General features: G+C 45.6%; 1 protein-coding gene and 1 long non-coding RNA gene across 3 annotated transcripts in view; one reads left to right on the forward strand and one right to left on the reverse strand.

Moving 5' to 3' along the window:
- The window catches only part of DDX46 (DEAD-box helicase 46), a 37,835-nt gene extending 17,044 nt beyond the window's left edge, over nucleotides 1–20,791 (reverse strand). Inside the window, exons 1-13 of one of the 2 annotated variants that reach the window (XM_078597344.1) lie at nucleotides 20,555–20,791; nucleotides 17,818–18,001; nucleotides 17,017–17,151; nucleotides 15,749–15,862; nucleotides 14,916–14,994; nucleotides 14,340–14,505; nucleotides 13,466–13,749; nucleotides 6,434–6,541; nucleotides 5,858–6,026; nucleotides 4,944–5,064; nucleotides 3,402–3,577; nucleotides 1,809–1,930; nucleotides 152–230 (exon numbers count right to left, since the gene is read on the reverse strand). In XM_078597344.1, coding sequence (XP_078453470.1) covers nucleotides 152–230; nucleotides 1,809–1,930; nucleotides 3,402–3,577; nucleotides 4,944–5,064; nucleotides 5,858–6,026; nucleotides 6,434–6,541; nucleotides 13,466–13,749; nucleotides 14,340–14,505; nucleotides 14,916–14,994; nucleotides 15,749–15,862; nucleotides 17,017–17,151; nucleotides 17,818–17,834 — 1,570 coding nt within the window. In that variant the 5' untranslated portion in view covers nucleotides 17,835–18,001; nucleotides 20,555–20,791. Of the gene's footprint in view, nucleotides 1–151; nucleotides 231–1,808; nucleotides 1,931–3,401; nucleotides 3,578–4,943; nucleotides 5,065–5,857; nucleotides 6,027–6,433; nucleotides 6,596–13,465; nucleotides 13,750–14,339; nucleotides 14,506–14,915; nucleotides 14,995–15,748; nucleotides 15,863–17,016; nucleotides 17,152–17,817; nucleotides 18,002–20,554 lie in introns of both variants that reach the window. The other variant, XM_078597343.1, reaches the window with a different exon arrangement.
- On the forward strand, nucleotides 17,926–20,543 carry LOC144720552 (uncharacterized). Its single transcript, XR_013585774.1, has 3 exons — nucleotides 17,926–18,009; nucleotides 18,824–18,974; nucleotides 19,859–20,543. It is a non-coding gene; the product is annotated as an uncharacterized LOC144720552 (long non-coding RNA).
- Nucleotides 20,792–21,139: the final 348 nt, after the last annotated feature.

The following is a 21,139-nucleotide window of genomic DNA, read 5'->3' on the forward strand; positions in this document are numbered from 1 at the left end:
TTATCGAATTAGCAGATTTTGCGAGAGGCCCCAGTGAAGTCAACTATGCGCTGCGCAGTCGGTACACGCCACGGATATCGCTTCCTTACAAGCACGCGGGTCGGTCGTAAATCTCGCGTCCTGCCCCGGTAACACGAGCGCGAGGGCTTACCGCTGTTTGCAGCCAGCATGTCGATCATCCGGCCGGGCGTGCACACGATGATTTCTGCACCCCTCTTCAATTCAGCGATCTGTAACAAAACACAAGCGCATGAGAAAACGCAGAACTGAAACGGCCGAGGTCAGAGCGGCGAGCCAAAGCTGCCGAAATTCCAGAGCGTGGAATCCAGGTTTCAGCCACCAGCTATAAAAACCGGTTTCGTAGAGTGTAGTGAGAGGTGATGGTCTTCGCTTGGTTACTGATGACGACGTTGCATTAAATTAGATCTTTCACTGAAGGAGAAACTGTAGATTTGAAGTGGCCAGGGGCGGGGGGACGGTCTCAGGGGGTCAACACTCCGAGCCAACACTGCTGAGAATCTGGGAAGAATCCAGGTTTCAGATAGCCGTGATTAAACTGGTCTTCTCATAAGTGCAGTCCGTGGTAACCTGAGCCTGGTTAGCAATTTATTACACAAAACGGTCACATTACATTTGGTTTGTCACTTAATTGGGCTACATTCCAGATCTGAGAAAATTACCGCTTTGACCGTCAAGTGAGAAACGTGTCTGTGAAGCAGGGCAAGCAGGAAAGTGTTCCTGCTATCGTGGGGATTTTTAAAAAAATACGTCAATTGATAGAATATCCAAAAGGAGTGGGTGAAATCTGTTTCCACAGGCCCTCCTCTCACACACGAGGTGATACCCTATTCTGTGAGAGTTACAACGAGACACTTAATCTCATAACATGACGCCAATAGGACAGTTAGAATACATGTGGGAGAAAAAAAATCGCAACGAAATAACAGATTCTGGTCTATATTTTTGGAAAAGATCTTGAGCTAAACCCTTAAAGTTAAAATAGGAAATTAAAAGTACACGTACATTGTACTTAAAATATTAAATGTCATAAACATGTTGTCAGACCACCTTTACTGGACTTGCTCAATATTAATCTACATCACCTGAGTTACACTGAGTGTTTTAAAACGAGTGCATGCTAATGGATTATAGGGCAGGTGATAACGATTATATTTTGGTCAAGTGGGTTAGTTGGCGAGTTGTGAGTAGGCAATTCAGTTTGCAAGCGAATGAAAGAGTGGGTGAGCTGAGTCACAGTAAGAATGAGTCAGAGTGTGTGTGAATAAGTGAGTAAATTAGTTCAACAGTTTGCAAGACTTGACTTAAGGCTTTCGTGACTGCAGGAATTCATATTCTTTGGGTATTTCGGTAAAGTCATGTAGATAGAAAAAATAATATAAATAAAATGATAAAAATTTAATAAAAATAAAGTGAATACAAATAATAATAATTATTTTCTATCTATGTGACTTTACCGAAAGACCCAAAGAATAGTTTGCAAGACTATTGGTGCATGGTTAGCAAGTGCGTGAGTTGAGCAAGTGAGTGACTGTGATAGTACGCTTACATTAAAGAGAGTAAACGAGTTGGAGAGTGGTGGTAATTTGGCAGATTAAAATATGTGATTGAGTCGGAGAATGAATGGCAGAGAGTTGGTAGGGAAGCGAGCAAGTGAGAGAGCGAAAGATTTGCCAAGTCAGCGAATGAGTGAGTCAGTGAATGAGTGAGCAAGACCATGCACAAAGCAAGTTGCAGTGAGGAGGGCAAGCAGGGAGTGGGGGGGCAGGGGCGGAGGGGGGTGGCGGCACCTGTTCACTGATGCCCGTGCCACCGTACACGCACACCACGCGCAGCGCCAACTGCTTGGTGAACTTCCTGCACTCCTTGGCGATCTGCAGAGCCAGCTCGCGTGTTGGCGTCATAATCACGCCTGCGACGGCAACACAAGCGCTGATGTCAATCTTTTCTCCCAGGTCTCCGTTTCAGCAAAGTGCAACAACATGTCTTGACAGGTGGTAATGGGGTTCTAAATCAATAAAATGACAGATGGGCAGCTCTGAAATGCAATTACGTACGTACTTTGGAATGGGCATCTATATTTTTGGATATACGTATGGAAGCGTGCACACTACCAACGATTTGGTCTGCGCTTGATCGGCGCTGCCAACAAAGTAATTTCATTTTTATTTAATTTGCATGGGTCATATACAAATTGCTTCCATCTATCAGGTCAAGAAACGTACCCCTTTCACCTTACATACAAGTATGATTAATATATTTTACAAAAAGAGAATGTGCTTGAACACACTCTCACGTGACTATAAATAATGAACTTCTGATCAATATTTTTTCGTACATATATTTGTATATTTACAGCCCTTTGGCCATCCAGCGCTGGATAAAGGACTCCTTACAACGTGCCGGTCATAGCATGCTTGTTTGACCATAATTGACCATGCTGATCAATGCAGGTGAGAAGGCGGCCCATGAATGTTTAGGACATCACTTGGCCACCGATGTGAGTGTCGGACTAGAATTTAACTCAGCAGCGGCGAGGCTCATAGGGTGGTGCATTGACCACCGTACCATTGCATGTTAATTAAACAATCTTCACAAACCGAAATAAGAAGGAAATTTCACACGAATAGGTTCATATTGGCCTGTGCACTTTCTGTCAAGAAAATAATTAGATCAAGCAAATACTCTCCTGTTGAAAAGCTCATGTTAACGAGACATGTGATTATCATTTTGATCCAACAGTTTACACAAGCCTGCAGTAATCACACTATTATTCGTTTCGTGCTGCATGTCTAATTACACTACAGGCCTAAACAGTTGCAATTCAGTAAAATAATGAGAATGTAGAGATATATATCACCGTTCACTTCGCATTTGGTTTTGTGCACATTTATAGCACATTTTAAAACAATAAAAAAAACCTGTTTGTTGAATTAAAACTTCATAAAACTCCAAATATTTGTTGCAATAACATAACTGATAATTAAAACATGTATCCCAATATTATGAACCTATTTACAAGAAACTAAATAAATGTGCAATGTAACATTCCATGGCACTACTTTTGAGAACATGAATAAACAGTGGAGAATGCGCAGTAACAATAACACTCTTCACCAACTGCAATCATTCAATCACTTATGCAAACACATAGCGAAACTCATATCGAATGCACAAAAAAATAAACAACACACTTAATTCTCTGGCACACTGCACTGCAAAAACACAGCTTCATAAACACCCTAGAGTACATGAACTCGGGAATGGTTTAATTTTTCTCTCGTCATCTGCCCGTTCCCTCCCCGTCCATTATAACCCGACAACCAAACGAAGCCGGCGCGACAGCGCGAGGCGTGCGAGCGGACACGCCGGGATGGCTGTACCGATGGGCCCCTCCCCTTCCTCCAGAGGCCGCTGGTCCATGACGTGCCGGAACATGGGCAGCAGGAAGCCGATGGTCTTTCCGCTGCCCGTCTTGGCAATGCCTATGAGGTCGCGGCCAGACATGATGGCCGGAATGGCCTGTGCCTGGATGGGTGTGGGCTTCTCGTAGTTTTGCCTGTGCATTTCCACAAGAGAAAGAGTTTCATGGAGGCCATTAATTACAAAGGAAAGCAAAGTAACTGCAGTTGTTCATTTCAGTGTCTCAGTGTCAACGATAATCGCATGCAAAATGTTTTATTACAGGTTTGCTGCACAAATCGAAATGTATGATAAAATAAGTCTACCCCTTTTGTGTGTGTGTGTCTTCATGTCTGTTCAAACATTCCACGTGGTGACTGAAGAACCCTGCTGCTGGGGGCTTCACGATGGTTGCCGTTGACCAATAACATTGAAACGAGCCGGCCATTTGAACGTTCGTGCATGTGCCAATCAGTTGAACCGTTACAAAATGTGACTTGACTCAATTACCGATTTAATGTGTTTTGGAATCAATAATTTAATCAGAAAAATTCTAAATATAAAAATCAATAACTGATTGAGGGTCCTAACAGCAATAATGCAAAATTGCAGGATAGGCCCAACCAGACATCTAATGCTTTAGTCCAAAAGGAACTTGATGTATTGTCATGATTCTGTGCCATGTTTGAAATTGAGTTTCTTCCTTGTTGATACGGTGCAAAATAGAATGGATGGTTTGAAACAAATGGGCGCGGTGTGATTGAGTTTATTGGTGCGGATGCAATGATGCATGGAAAATATTAAATTATTTGAAAAAATAGATTATTTGTCTTGCTTTTACGGTCTAATTTGTATAGCTTTGGGAATATAATTGCATTGATAATAATTCAATTGCTCTTATTTGTATAGTTTTTTTACACATCATTTGGCAAAATCAAACATTAGCATATTAATTGAAAAGAATTTGTCATTCCATAAATAATCTATTTTATAAGCACAATTCAATGAAAGTAACATGAGCATAAGAATCAATTTTAATAGATGAATTTGTGAAATTCCTAGACCAGAGTTCTTGCCATGACTTATCACTTAGCCTTAACCAGAATCCTACAGTTAACTTTTTTCCTCGCTCGAACGTAAATATAATATTTATACATCTCAGCACTAACCTTAAACTGCACCAAAATATTGAAAATTTCGCATCAATGCTCACGTTATCCACATCACCTTGGTGCTCATTATGGCACCAACGCCCACATAAATAAGGCATTGATCTGGCATTGATCTGCGAATTCTTTTCCTATCCTGTGCCATTTTCTGCATCGCAGCACAAATCTGTCAGCAGCCTCACTGTGAGTTCCTTCGCAGCACCCAGAATACGTAGCTGTAAATTTCATTACGAATAGAGAGACGCACTGCTCTGCCACGGTTGCTCGACATTTACTTGTCAGCTGGTCAGATGCATCCTTGAATGGAGTCGCCAGTCAAACAAAAGGGGGACTTCGTGAATTGTGTTCACTCACTTCTTGAGGGTGTTGAGAATCTTCATGGAGATGCCACACTGCACCCAGGTCTTTATTGGTTTGGGGCAACCCTTGCCCTTCACAATGACGCCTTCCATCTCCAGCCTGTAAGCGCTCACCTCTTGGGGGGTGAACGCGAGATCGCGGGATGTGAAAGAGACCCGACGGGGCAGGTTGGGGTCAGGTTAGAGAGATAACGGCACAAAAAAATGGATGCAAGGTTGGCTTGTTACTTAGCATCGTGAGAGGATTGTTTAAATTTGCAGTGATGGCACAATTCCCTTTCTAACGATATGGTGTGCGCGTTGGTGGAGCAGCCATTGTTCTTTTGGAAAGCGTGAAGGCATGTGAATGCCAAAACGTCGCCTGCTTCTTATACAAAGAATAATATTGATAGAATGAAAAGTAAGCCCAAGATGCTTTACAATCTCAGCTGAAAATAAAATTTGAGAAACTGTCAAACCACAAAACAGGAAAAACGATGATATGCATCGTTAAGAACACCCCTGTCGGCATAAATGTTTGCTAGTGCAAGGCACAACATCAAAAATGACGTTATTATTTATATTTCATGTAAATACTTGCAAATTATATTCAGATGTCACCTATTGGTTAATAGAACAAATGATATATACCAATGCAGAACATACGAGACAGAAAATGTACACGGGAATACAAACGGGTCGAAAACAATACATTCTTAATTCAAATCGTCACCCCAGATTCTGACAATTCATAGAATCGTGGGAATGGTGAATAATTGCACACCTACTCGTGTATGTATGTTGAACTTCTTTCGCGCCCTACTTAGCCAACCGTGCTATTCGGACAACAAACTAAATGCAAAAAGCAGCTCTAAAGAAACGAGCATTCAATCTAGATTTTAAAGTGCAAGGGAGACATTGGCGAGGCACCTTCTGCTGTCATCTTGGCCAGCTCGGGAACCTCGACGTAGAAGTTTCGGCGGAAGGGCTCGTACGCAATCTTGGAGTGGTCCACCACCTCCACCATCTTGCGCTGCTTGTTCTGATTGTATCCGGTGAGCGCCGTGGCCAGGTCCGAGTCCTCCTCTTCGGATGAGTACTGCGCATCCGACACAGCACGCACGTCTCATCGCACCGAGCAGACGCCCATGGGACGGACACGTGCGCCTATACAGCAGGTTATGTAGAACAAAGTATAAACACAATAATCCCAAAATATCTTACCACTATAGTCATTAACACCGATCCATAGCATGCCTGTGTGTGTATATATATATAAAATGCTTAGTGTACATGAGCTAGAAATAATTACATCATTTGGAATAATTGCTTTCATCAATAGCCAATAATTACTGCTTATATCACTACTAACGACAGTGACAAGTGAAATAACCCGATCAAATATCTTCTGTAGAAGCGAGCGTTTTTCGGGAAAGTGACTTTAGGTCCTGGGCAGTGGACGCGCAACAAGATAAGGATGAACGTGTTCCAGACCAACGAACTCACCTCCATGGCATCCTGGTCATTCTCCATCAGCTCCCCTTTGGGCTTCTCTACCTCCGACTGCTTTTTGGTGACCACCGTGACCACCTTCGTAACCGAGGAGCCCGCCTTCTGTTGGCACCAATAATGAGCGTTATTTAACCCCAAAGCTAAATGTCCATATAGCTAGAGAATTGAAAAATGAAAAGAAAAAAAATACAAATACATCACGACAAGTAGTGGTGGTAACTTGACCATACTTCACCATGCTGGTCAGTGCGGGTTTGCGAAGGTGGGAAAAATTGTTATGGGAGCATACAAGTACAATATAACAGTGGATTTTGCTGCATTGCCCTCTGTTGTTCACTACATAGGACTTACATTGTCATCAACTGTCACGGTGTAGCGTGGACAAGTCATTCGGTACCATGTGCCCTTACAGTGAACATATTAGTGAATTTCGATTTAAAGCTTTCGTGACTGCAGGGATTCATCTTCTTGGTTCTTTCGGTAAAGTCACGTAGAAGGGAAGTAATAAAATAATAAAAATAAAACATAATAAAACAAATTCTCACGACGTTTCGGCTACAACGCAAGCAGCCGTCTTCAGGTGAAGAATGAGACACTGCCAAGCTAGGAGCTTATATATAAGCTGAGTTGGAGGTGGAAGAAGAAGAGAGCCTTAACAAAAGAATGTGCATATCAAGAGGAATTTAGCATATTCAGGGGAAATGCGTAGGAGGTGGGCGGGGGGGTTTCAAAGTCATATTATGCCCATGCATTATGCAGGATCAGCAGCACCAAAGGGAGGGGGGGGGTAGCATTAACAAAGGGAGGGCATGTTAATAGTATGTAGAAGCAATGAAACATGTGAATGGGAAAACGGTGGCAGGAGATCCGCAGCGGAGCAAATAATGCCTTCCCTGTGGAGAACACAAGATACACAGTCAATGCCAGTGAGTGGACTGCGGTCTGAAAGTCACCATAAACGTGAACAACAATCAGTTAAGATCCGAAGTGGTTTATTACGTCCTTCCAATGATTGCTGAGCCAGAATCCATCTTCTCGGTTGAAATTGTCTCTGTGTTTGTATATGTGGATCGCCTCATGAACGAATCTCTCATGGTAGCCAGATGGCTTGCAGAGAACCTCTGTCTTGGAGAAGTCAATGTCATGTGAACCCACTGAATTGTAACAGTGATCTGCCACGGCTGAGGTGTTTGTCCTACCGTGTTTCAGGTCAGCTTTATGCTCACGGATGCGGTCCGAGACATGTCGTTTGGTTTCTCCATTGTAACTGCTACCACAGAGGCAACTTAGTTTGTAGACGCCAGGGTACTGTATGTCTGGAACCACGTCTTTTACAGACGGAACCAGATCACGGATTTTATGTACTGTGTTGAATCGTACCTGAATCTTGTGTTTAATCAGGATTTTGGAGATCTTTTTTGTGACCCCAGCAATGTAGGGTAAGGTGATGGTTTTGAAAGGCTCCTCAGCAGGATCCTTCTTGACGGTTGGAGTGATGGCCTTGCGGATTGTGTAGTCGGAGTAACCATTAGCCTTAAGAGCTTGGCGTACGTGTTTGAGTTCACTGGCAATGTGTTCCTGGTCGGAGATGCATTGGGCTCTATGGTATAGAGTCTTGATGAGGGAGTTCTTCTACAAGCAAACTGAGGGCACCCCAATGGGCTCCCCCTATCTCCGGTTGTAGCCAACATTTTCATGGAGAAATTTGAGACTGACGCCATCCAGACTGCCACTCTACACCCGACCTTATGGAAGAGGTACGTAGATGACACTTTTGTCATCTGGCCACATGGCCGGCCTGCTCTAGACCAATTTCTCGACCACATCAATTCCATACACATTGGGGTGCCCTCAGTTTGCTTGTAGAAGAACTCCCTCATCAAGACTCTATACCATAGAGCCCAATGCATCTCCGACCAGGAACACATTGCCAGTGAACTCAAACACGTACGCCAAGCTCTTAAGGCTAATGGTTACTCCGACTACACAATCCGCAAGGCCATCACTCCAACCGTCAAGAAGGATCCTGCTGAGGAGCCTTTCAAAACCATCACCTTACCCTACATTGCTGGGGTCACAAAAAAGATCTCCAAAATCCTGATTAAACACAAGATTCAGGTACGATTCAACACAGTACATAAAATCCGTGATCTGGTTCCGTCTGTAAAAGACGTGGTTCCAGACATACAGTACCCTGGCGTCTACAAACTAAGTTGCCTCTGTGGTAGCAGTTACAATGGAGAAACCAAACGACATGTCTCGGACCGCATCCGTGAGCATAAAGCTGACCTGAAACACGGTAGGACAAACACCTCAGCCGTGGCAGATCACTGTTACAATTCAGTGGGTTCACATGACATTGACTTCTCCAAGACAGAGGTTCTCTGCAAGCCATCTGGCTACCATGAGAGATTCGTTCATGAGGCGATCCACATATACAAACACAGAGACAATTTCAACCGAGAAGATGGATTCTGGCTCAGCAATCATTGTGTAATGCGGGCGAAAGCGACCTTCCGGATGTGACGTCACGAGGAGGCGGAGCCAGGTGACGTGGGTGAAAGGTTGGGGCTTTTAAGCGGGTAAACCGGAAAGGGAGAGCAGTCGGGGTGTGAATGGAAAGGTGTGGGGCCACGCGGGCGTACGAGCCGAGGGGGCACCGTCAGAAGCGGGAGCCAACCCCGGGAACAGTAGGGAGCTACTGGGAGGTGTAAGCTGCAGATAGGATAGGCAGTAAGACGGCTGCCAAGAGTCGCAGGAGCGACGAGGAGGCGAGACAGCACGAGGCTGTCAGAGCTGCGGAGTAGCAGAGAGGAGAGTGGAGCTGCAGCAGGAACAGCCAAGGGAGCTGTCTGAGATTACAGCAGCAGAGCTGCTGTGGGGCTGCAAGAGCGCCAAGAACAGCAGCGGGGCTGCTGATGGTGACTGGAGTGGACATCGGAACCAGCACTGAGAGAATAAGAGAGACAGCCGTGTGGGAGTGCAGTACGGACCGAATAAAGGACACTGAGCCAGAGATCGTGGTCAAGTCTCTTATTACATTGGGGTCAGAAGTGAAACGGCATGTCTAAGCAAGTAAGGAAGAAAATTCCTCCGGCGCCAGCATCGGCTTCTTCGTCCGACGACGACGAATTCCCTCCGACCACGGATTCTGCTGGGGTGGTGGAGGAGAGCCCTGCTGAGGCGAGCACGGGGACGGGCGTGGAAGATGTCGGCGCGATGGCGGGTCCGTCAACAACATCGGACGCTGATCAAAGATGGCAACAGGTGGCAGAACAACTGGAGACACTCAAGGACGTCCTGGCGCATCTATGTCACCTCGTTACGCCAAGGACGACGACGGAACGAGAAGGTGCTCCACGGGCCGCCACGTTGCCTGCCCTGCCGCCGCCATTGGCCACGCGGCAAGAAGACGCCATCTTGCGCGCTCCGCGGCGCCAAACCGCCATCTTGGCCACGCCGCGGGCCGACGCCATTTTGAATTTGCCTCCAGAACAACCATCATTGGAAGACGGCGTAAAGAGGAGTCGGAGTCGCCACCTTACTACAGTTAAGGAATTCTCTATCGGGGGCGATTGGAGCGCTTTCGCCTGCCGATTTTTGGCGGCGGTTCGTTCAGCAAGATGGACCGATGCGGAGGCTTTGGAAGTGTTGCCGACTCTACTGGACGACGAATCTGTTCGATTTTTCCGTTCCATAACGGCCGATAAGAAGAAGACTTTATGTGGAGTTTTTGAGGAAATGGCCGACGCCTATGAGCCACCTGACGACGCGCATCGGCGATTCGCTCAACGACAACGAGCACCCGAAGAATCGCCCGTGGCGTTCAGGGGTGCGGTGTTGGAGCTGGCCATGGCAGCATATCCTGACACGCCACAGGATCTGCTCGAGCCTCTCATATTGGGAAAAATGCTGGAGCTGTCTCGGGATCTGGGGATCCCCATGCCTGTGTGTGGGCATGAGAAGCTCACGTCCCGGGCGGCAGCAAAGTGTCTGGATGCGCAGTTTAATCTCCGTCGCTGGAAGCAAGTGGCGGCATGGACGGGTGGGCCCGTCAAGGAAGGAGGCGCGATGGGGTGGGACCCCACAAGGGCGATCTATGTGCCGGATGAGCGGGGTCCTCGGGAGCTGACGGCCGCCTCCTCTCCATGGTCGGGACGCAGAAGGCCGGGGCCGCGCGCTACGCCATCGGAACGGGGCCGCCGGGATGCAAGACCTGCGCTTCGGCGCAACGAGGCCGATTGCTTCCGCTGCGGCCGTAGGGGCCATTACGCCAAGGATTGCTGGGCCCGCTTCCCGGGTCCGCCGCAGCAGGAGCCCACAACACCGGACAAGCCGACCAAGGAACCTCCGAAACAGAGCGCCTGTCGTACCTGTTCCAGACAGGCCGACCGTGACACCGCGGGGGAGGAGTGGGCCTGTTCGGAGGGCGCCTGCCAGGGCTGCGGGACCTTCGAGCCCTGCGACCCTTCCGACCCCGCTGCAGGCGCATTCGCGGAACACGACCAAGACTGATTCGTCAGGGACACGAGACGTCGGTGGACTTCCAATCGCAGCAGGGGAATTACCCCCTGTCATTCCTCGTGTTCCATCGCGTCCCCGTTCTACAAGTGGGCCGCCGACCGTCCGGGACGGGCCGGCGACCCGCACTCGTTCCAAATCGCTTACGTTTCGTTGATTGTATGTTGTTATTGTTCTTGTTCTTGCCGTCGTATTTATCGCATGCTTTCGTACGTTCGTCGATGTTACTTGTGTTGTTGTTCTTGTTGTTATATTGCATGCTTAGTGTCCTTTAAGGGGGAAGGTCGGTTCACCGCATTACGCTTTGGTATTGTTCAGCCGAGGTCGGCTGGGTTTTTTCTATGGGGGAGGGTGGTGTAATGCGGGCGAAAGCGACCTTCCGGATGTGACGTCACGAGGAGGCGGAGCCAGGTGACGTGGGTGAAAGGTTGGGGCTTTTAAGCGGGTAAACCGGAAAGGGAGAGCAGTCGGGGTGTGAATGGAAAGGTGTGGGGCCACGCGGGCGTACGAGCCGAGGGGGCACCGTCAGAAGCGGGAGCCAACCCCGGGAACAGTAGGGAGCTACTGGGAGGTGTAAGCTGCAGATAGGATAGGCAGTAAGACGGCTGCCAAGAGTCGCAGGAGCGACGAGGAGGCGAGACAGCACGAGGCTGTCAGAGCTGCGGAGTAGCAGAGAGGAGAGTGGAGCTGCAGCAGGAACAGCCAAGGGAGCTGTGTGAGATTACAGCAGCAGAGCTGCTGTGGGGCTGCAAGAGCGCCAAGAACAGCAGCGGGGCTGCTGATGGTGACTGGAGTGGACATCGGAACCAGCACTGAGAGAATAAGAGAGACAGCCGTGTGGGAGTGCAGTACGGACCGAATAAAGGACACTGAGCCAGAGATCGTGGTCAAGTCTCTTATTACAATTGGAAGGACGTAATAAACCACTTCGGATCTTAACTGATTGTTGTTCACGTTTATGGTGACTTTCAGACCGCAGTCCACTCACTGGCATTAACTGTGTATCTTGTGTTCTCCACAGGGAATGCATTATTTGCTCCGCTGCGGATCTCCTGCCACCGTTTTCCCATTCACATGTTTCATTGCTTCTACATACTATTAACATGCCCTCCCTTTGTTAATGCTACCCCCCCCTCCCTTTGGTGCTGCTGATCCTGCATAATGCATGGGCATAATATGACTTTGAAACCCCCCCGCCCACCTCCTACGCATTTCCCATGAATATGCTGAATTCCTCTTGATATGCACATTCTTTTGTTAAGGCTCTCTTCTTCTTCCACCTCCAACTCAGCTTATATATAAGCTCCTAGCTTGGCAGTGTCTCATTCTTCACCTGAAGACGGCTGCTTGCGTTGTAGCCGAAACGTCGTGAGAATTTGTTTTATTATGTTTTATTTTTATTATTTTATTACTTCCCTTCTACGTGACTTTACCGAAAGAACCAAGAAGATATTAGTGAATATTACATTGGAAAGGGAGCTGTAACTGAAACTAACAAGAAAACTATTTAAATGTGGTCTTGTAAATGCGAGACAAATTTCAAATGAACCGTCAACTGAACAAAACCATGTTAACTGTTTGTTTTTGCCAATCCTGCTACTGTTGTTTGTACAAGAGGAAAGGCATACTACATCACTGGAAATACCTTTACTGACAACACAGTAGTTTGTCATAGCAGGGAACAATTCAGGAATAGGATACCATAAGGATTCCCCCAGTGCCTCTCCAATGAAGGATTTTAAACACTCTTGAGTGCCTTATACCGCCCGAGATGGCCACAATTCTGGGCTCACAGCTTGATTTAAAGCACCACGGCAATGCTGTAGTCAGATGCCCTGTGGGACAGCATGCACGTGTGCTGACTTGGTTATTAATAAAACAACGGCAGCATGGAAAAGTGTGACCTTGGTGCTTGCAAGGCTGTTTGGGATAGACTGCATGGTTGTTCCTCATGCCTACAATCACAAGCACTGCCTCAATCAGCACCACCACCGTGAGCAAAGACAACGCCGTCCCTGTTAAGCCTTATAAAATGTTGAAACAAGTGTTGTTAGCAATCATTTATTAAGACGAATATGGCCAGAAGTACACTTGGCCAAAAGCACACTTGTCTTATTTTGTCTCCCAAGTGATATTTACACAATGCACCAGTTACTCACTTATGATTAATTGAGGAAGGGGATGCCAAAGGTAGGCTCAAATACCACTTGCCATTGATGGTTTAGAATTGAATCAATGTAACCAAGATTTTGTCAAATATTGAAGGAGCTTACTACTACTACAGGCTAGTGCTGCCACCTACTCCATAAATGCCAACATCTGCTGCATTACCAAGTCCAGTTCCCATCACCACCAGCTGCACAAGTAACTCCATCACCACCAACACCAGCTCCATCACCAACCATTACTATCATCACCAGCAGCAGCAAAATCCACCAACTCCATCACCAACCCCCACTGCTAGCTCCTCTACCAGCCAGCAACACCAGCAGCAGCAGGACCTACCTTCTCGCCCGTCTTTGCGTCGCCCATGTTGAACTTCTTCACCTCCTCCTTGATGCCCTCCATGAAAGCGTCCAGGGGGTCCACGCCATCGTCGTCGTCATCGTCGACGACAGCCTGAATACTGGCCATGTGCTGCTCGGGCTTGGCCGGCTCCGGCACCGGCACCACCACCTCTTCCACCATCTCCTCCTTCTCCTCGACCTTCAGTTTTGGCTCTTCATCGTCATCCTCCTCCTTGTCGGCAGAATCCTCGTCCTCATCCTCACCCTCATCATCGTCCTCGTCTGCGCCAGACCACAGAAACCGGAGCGTGTGGATTTTACGGCAAGGTTGACAGGAGTTGGTGGCATAGAAATTGATTCCTGAATGAATCCGTGCAGAACTTTGGGTGTTACCACTAAAATATGTGTTTTCAGTTTTCCCAGGGTAGTTTCTGGTTTCTTTCCCCATGCCAAACACCGATTGGAAACGCCCAAACATCCCAATGCGGGACCTTCCAAAAAAAGTCTTGTGACACATTGACTTACATGTAAAATCAATGAGACTGCTAGTCAAAAACCCTTGGAAAAAAACTAATAAAGTTAGGCTGAATTGACCCTTACAGAAGACATGGACCATTGGCAGATGCCGCTGCAGTGCATTAAACAAGGCTGAGTCAATTATTTTCCGGTTAAACACTAAAAACGTAAGAATCCATTGCATGGCCGAGAGACACTCAACATTGTCAATTTAAAAAAAACGCGTCTCAAGGGTAATCCTGGAGACTTGACACATGCAATTATGGTTTCCTTGAATAGAAGGCATTATTACAACAAATTATTGGTTAGAATTAGAACGATCAAATTATATTGTAAGAAGATAAAAATTAGTTTACCATCATCCTCCAGGCTCCACTTCTTCCGCTGTTTGGACATGAGCTCCACCTGCGTCTTGATGTCGCCAATGTTGATGTGCGCCTTCTTCTTCTGCTCTTCACGCCATTTTTCAATGCGTTCCTTCCTCTTCCTCATCTCCACTTCCAGCTTGCCCTGCTCAAAGCTCTGTCGCGACAAATAATCACTCCCCATGAATTTGTCGTCCCCTTTTGTCAATTTACTGCAGAATGAGGGCCTCCCCATGCTGTGCAGTTTGTAGGGAATATTTAACCACAAGGTACCGCACCGGTTGGTGCTGATTGGCAAAAAGCAGGGAACGTTGACTATGAAGCATAGTAGTGTACAACAATGGATTTTCTGCATTGCCATCTCCTGACGTAATCCCACAACAGCCTATAACACCTGTTTTACGCATGGTGGTCACCCATCCAAAGACTCTCTCCGCTGAAACCTGCTTAGCTTGCGAGATATGACAAGATCGAGCGCATTCCAGGTGATTTGCTAATAGTATGCTCTGTATATTGGGTAATTAAAAAAAAACTCATAGAATGTGCAAGTGTTCACAAATGACTCACGGCAGCATCCTTCTCTTCTTCTTTGGGCTTCTCCTTTTCTTCTGGTTCAGGTTTCTCCTTCTTTTCTTTGGACTTGGAACTTCACGTGAAAAATAAATAAGCAGTCCTTTCATTAATGTTATTTTATACTACGTACAATTTACATTTTCTCACTAATCACGGTTAAGACAGCCCCCATGATGTAACTATTTCTGTGCCAATCTTGATGTGAATCTTTCGTGACTGCAGGAATCCATACTCTTTGGTTCTTACGGTAAAGTCACGTAATGTTTTTTTAATGTTTTTACCTACGTGACTTTACCGAAAAAACCTAAGAACATGAATCATTGCAGTCACGAAAGCTTCAAATCTAGAATCACGTAGGTGATTTTATAAAAAAAAGTCACATAGGTGATTTTATTGTATACCTACGCGACTTTACCGAAAGAACCAAAGAGTAGATTTCTGTGCCGTCCTAAGGAAATGCTGGCAAATTAAACGACTAAAACAAAAAAATGTTTCCCTCGGAAAGGATCACTGAGCTATATAGCTATTTGCAGAAGTGACCTGACCACAAATGATAGCTCAACTAAGTGGCTTATAATGTGAAAAAATGTAGCAGCCAACTACTCTAAATGTAAGTTTCTAAATGTGGAGGGAAAAACCGGAGAACCCGGAGAAAAATCCACGCGACTACGAGGAGAACATGCAAACTCCATATATACATACGTCAGGGTCGATAAATCGGTTCGCGATGCTATTCCCAGGAGTGACACTGCGAAAAGTAAAATTTTTTCAAGGAAAATAAAACTTTAACAACTTTAATAAGCTGTACCCGGTCCCACATGGCTCACCGCTTGCGTTCCTTGCTGCGGCTGCGTGTGCGGGAGCGTTTGCGCTCCCTCGAGCGGGAGCGACGGGAGCGGCGCTCCCGGCTGTGTGAGCGTCGTCGCTCCCTACTTGAACGCCTGCGCAGCGACACAAGGTAGACAAATTATGCGTATTTAAGAATTGTCTGGTTCTTTCTATAATGTTTGTCCTCAGAAATATTTCAATTAGACACGTTCACTTTTAAGCTGAACAGCAAGATGACGTCGCGTTACGCGTCATTTGTGGCAATGCAAGATGATATCACGGATAGTAAAATTGTGTGGGGAGGTGCGCACATGGTGTGTGATGTAATCACATTGGCTGAAAGGGGAAATTCATTGTGTCGATTTTTTATTCACGTTGATGAATTTATCCAATTTTCTATGGATTAAATCCCGAATAGCAACACAACTTTCTAATGAATTAAAATTGTATCAGACCATCTTTACATTAATTATTGTGACCCCGTGATCCCATGACAGACAGGTGTGCACCACCATGATCCATATAGCAGAAGTGGAGACCCTACTTGCAGCAAGTGAGCCACATACAAGGCTTTAAAACATCGTGGAAACATTTACCCATCACTGCAAGCATCTTATTGGTACAAAAGGAGAATATTTTCAAATTGGCAACAACTGGGTTAATAATATTAGTGCACTATTCAAAGGTGATTCTTAAAAAAAATTATTCGTTATTATTGGGAAAAAATAAGGCGCATATTAATGTGATCTGCCAAAGGTATTTGAAAGTCCTATTCTGCCCAGCAAGGAAAATGTTTCCCACCACTGCTATGGCATTAACGTACATTATTGCTGGGATCCTAAAACCAAAACTGGTGTGCTAAATTATCTCAAAAACGTAAATAAAACATAAATATAGAAGCAATAACCAATGAAATAATGAAGTTGTATTAATGAATCTTAATATATTTGCAATGCATGGTATTTTTTAACAAACTAACAGCCCTTTAGATATGACCATCTGTCCGTCCCTCCCAACAGCGAGCAACGCTTTTTTTTCTTAAACATTTTGTGGGGTAAACACAAAACCAGCAGCGAATACGCACGCCTCGTAGGTTCAACCAACAAGATCAAAACGACATCTTCTTGATCTGGATGAATGAACATTTAAATAAAAGTGGTTTAATGCCGGGCCTTTTTTTATATACACTATAAATAAAGTACAACAACAACAACAAATCGTGGACACTTTGACGTGGAAAGGCAGTGAGTAGTGAACAGCGCGCAACCTCGTGCGCTGGGTCTCGGTGCGCCGGCGGTCACGCTCCCGATCGCGTTTCTTGTCACGGCTCTCGGCGGCCTTGGAGCGCTTCTCGGCTGGTGACCTCCCGCGCGACGAAGACCGAGAACGTTTGCGGTGGTGTCTGTGCGATGCAACAACAACAAAAAGCATTGCATTCAGTAGGGTGCGAAATAAGTTAAGACATACACGGGGTATACAAATGGATGTACTTTGTGAGCGGGTATTAGCGGATTTAGACTTGTATACCGGTCCCTTCGTCAAGAGAGATCCGGGATGAAACTAATAATGTGATGAAAGGTCAATTATAACCACGTAAAAAAACGTAAATACTCAAAAAACGGATAGCTTTTAATCATTAATGATTTCATATCGTTTCCCGTAATTTTCATGACAAATACACACATTTTTAGTGTACAACGCTTCCCATAACGTTTCAGGGCGGAAACTGCAAGCAATACGGTTGAATGAATAAGAGAAATGCATGTTGGCTAAATGATACAATATCAAACGTGATTACAATACAAGATATCGGTTCAAAGAAAATAACAAAGCTCCGTTTCGATCGCAAAACAAGCGGTCGACCGCTCGTGTTGCGATCTTATTTTCTTTAAACCTATCTACGTGACTTTACAGAAAGACCCAAGTAATATGAATTCCTGCAGTCACGAAAGCTTTAGGTAAAGATTTAAAATACAATATTTAATTACTGAACAACCACTGGGTACACAACGCTGCGACTCAACGGATTAAAGCCAGGCGCGCATTAACGTCGAAACTGTTGTTGTACCTGGAATCGCGCGCCATTCTCCGCTCCCGTCGTGTTATTCTTGTCCGTCACGCTGCTGGTCGATTGTTTTGTTGTTGTTTATTGTTGTTAACTTTGTTGTTTTCCTTTCGCTTTTAAATCAACGCCGTCGTTGCGTCAGGCCTCACCCATGACTCCTAGGCCTTCCGGAAGTCTCCGCGGTCCGCTGCTCGGGTAAGAAAACAAACCGTGTGCCCGGAATATATATTTGGTTCCGGAAGAAAAAAAAACACAAGGGGCTTTCCTGGCCCAGTGCTTAAACTGATCAAATGTTTCACCTTGGGCGCAATTGAAGAGTGGCATCGAATATTTGAAAGAATATAAACAGACAACAGGCCAAGTTCAATAAGTGACATTTACACATGCCATAAACCACGTGATCCTTCTGTGAGTGCATCATTTCTGCAGTTCAGCATTGGTTTGACACACCAAACTCTGGACGGGTTCGTTATTCAGTGCCTCATCAGCAGTCAGAGTTAATCAGACCGCAGTATTATCTGCTTGTTTTACGACTGATATTCTTCACAACGCCGCTGATTGTTACATACGGTGCGAAAGAAGTTCAACATACATGCAACTTTTGATTTAAAGCAAAGCTTTCGTGACTGTAGGGATTCATATTCTTGGTTCTTTCGGTAAAGTCACGTAGAAGGGAAATAATAAAATAATAAAAATATAACTATAAAATTCTCACGACGTTTCGACTGCAACACAAGCAATCATCATCAGGTGTGAAATTCACAGCAAGAAAATTTGAAAAAATAAATATTGCTGTGGATTTCACACCTGATGATGATTGCTTGTGTTGCAGTCGAAACGTCGTGAGAATTGTATTGTTTAATATTTATTATTATTTTATTATTTGCCTTCTACGTGACTTTAGCGAAAGAACCAAGAATATACATGAAACAATTTAAGCAAAACATCTTTTAAATGCCCTAGCCTTGTATATGTGGTTGCTACACCTACATTTCGCACGGTTGGCTAGGTACGGCGCGAAAGAAGTTCAACAAACATACGTGTGGACGTGTGCAGTGGACAGCGTGACGTTGCTGTTGGGAACGATCGCATGGCCGTGATGGATTTCGCCCAAGTAAACCACACGCTTCAGTTGCCAACCACGCCCGTTTAATTATCCAGTAAGACGATAAATATATCGATTCGTGGATTAATGCGTATTTTAATATCACGCGTTTTTTGAATCGACGTTTTTCCATTCGTATACATACGTGAATAGTTCACTATACCCATCCAACCCCTATGGTAAAACAACACGGATTGAAATCGCGATCCTGACTTGCAAAGAGGGCAGATCGTTACGTTCCAAGAACATAGTTTACCTTTTTGGTTTAATTTAAATTCGCAGAGTTGTTTGGGGGGATGTTTTCCGTGGCTGGCAATCGAAACCAGTACATCAGGTTCCGAGAATGGGGCGTTAATCACTGCGCCACTGCTCTATTTGCTGTACTTTTTGTTTGCTTAGCTTTTGTGGTGCTCGTGACGAATGCCACTCCTGCAAATGAGACCATCCTGGTCCCTTCAGTTCTCACGTGGTTAAGCAAAAGAAAACTTGAAAGTTGAACGTGTGACATGTTTATGCAGTATGTTTGTGTTTATTCTGCACCTCGGTTGTTTATGCTGATTGCTATTTCATTGTTTTGTCTCCGCCTGCGTTTTTGTGCTTTTTGAAAACAAAAATATTTCGCTTGTCATTTTGGTGCCGCTCTTACCAACGAGGTTCATCCCACGGCGTTTCGATTGCAACACAAACAATCATCATCGTGATAATTTTATTGTTTTCTTTTTATTATTTTATTATTTCCCTTCTACGTGACTTTACCGAAAGAACCAAGAATATGTATCCCTGCAGTCACGAAAGCTTTAAATCGAAATTAGAGGTTCATCCCGTCCTCTTTCAGTTCTCATCCGCTTCAACAAATGCAACTTGAACCTATAGTAAATTATTTCTAAAATGAAAAGTGCTATATACATGTAATTATTATAATAACATGCCCACCACCAGGTACACCAATGAGAGCATCTTGAATGGCTGCAGCACCACTGAACGGGATCGGCAGAGCCTTCAGAGGGTGATGTGGTCCGCCCAGCGGATCACAGGTGGCGTGCTGCCCACCCTGAGAGACCTCCTACACACCAAGAGGTGCATCGCAAAGGCCCAAAAGATAATCGCCGATTCCAGCCTGATGAAAAAGCCAGGCCTTTTCATCAGGAAACAATCCAAGAGGAAGCCCGGCCACATCAACATTGCGGCTACCACCAACCGCTTTAGGGACAGCTTCTATCCCCAGGTCATCAGGATGCTCAGCTGAACAAAGCCCCGCGCAATATTTGCCCAAGCCCCACCAACCCTGATTTTTCTCCCCCCCTACCTCCATTCACACTCCCTCTCCCCACCGACTGCACAATACATTAACCAAACAAGAACATTTTGCATATCAAGATCATGAAAAAGCTCACCCGCAGGGGACCCTATTCCTGCCATACACATGTGACTGTTATCATCTGAACGGCGATTTTATTTAGTTATGAATAAATTGCTTATATATTTTAAAAAATAGTTGCTGCTGTTGTTAATTTGCACAAGCTGAGAGAGAGAGAGCGACACGGGAACAAATAATCTCACTGCCATGTACTCAATGCATGCATGGGTATGTGATCAATAAAGCTGGACTCGATTACCGAAACCACCTGCACCCACCTCGTGTCACGTCACTCAGAACGTGGACCCCCGACCTCCAAGAGGCGGGCCCGCTCCTGAGTGTGGCCACGCCTTTCTTTATGACGTCACAAAATATCCCGGCCCCTCCCCCGTTCGCTTGGTCACGTCCTACTTCTGACTGACGTCACGTCCTTCAGCCCCTCGCCCCAACCCACCGAGTGACTCCACGCGCGCAACCGGCCCCCGCCCAGCGCGCGCCTCGGTCACCGAGTGACGTCACGCCCGGTGACCACGCCCCCAAACTGTGACCACGCCCTTCCGTGTGACGTCAGGAGCATCGACCCCCCCCTGCACGCAATCGGCGAGGGGTCGCGGCTCCTTGTCAAGCGACGGCCGCTGTCGTTTTATTATTTATTTATTTTATCATCATCACTATTCTCCTTACCCTTTTTTAAAATCGTATTTCTCGTTATAATCGTAATGACTGCTTAATTTATAATTGCTTTCACAATTCATAGTGATGATTCATATTAATTACGGTTACTATTAATAATACATGTGCATTTGTAATTCTGAGGCGGCAGCGCGAACCACGTCGTAGACTAAATTTTTTTGATGTTTTTA

The sequence above is a fragment of the Lampetra planeri genome, chromosome 9 (assembly GCF_965212315.1).
Source record: "Lampetra planeri chromosome 9, kcLamPlan1.2.h2, whole genome shotgun sequence".
NCBI lineage: Eukaryota > Metazoa > Chordata > Hyperoartia > Petromyzontiformes > Petromyzontidae > Lampetra > Lampetra planeri.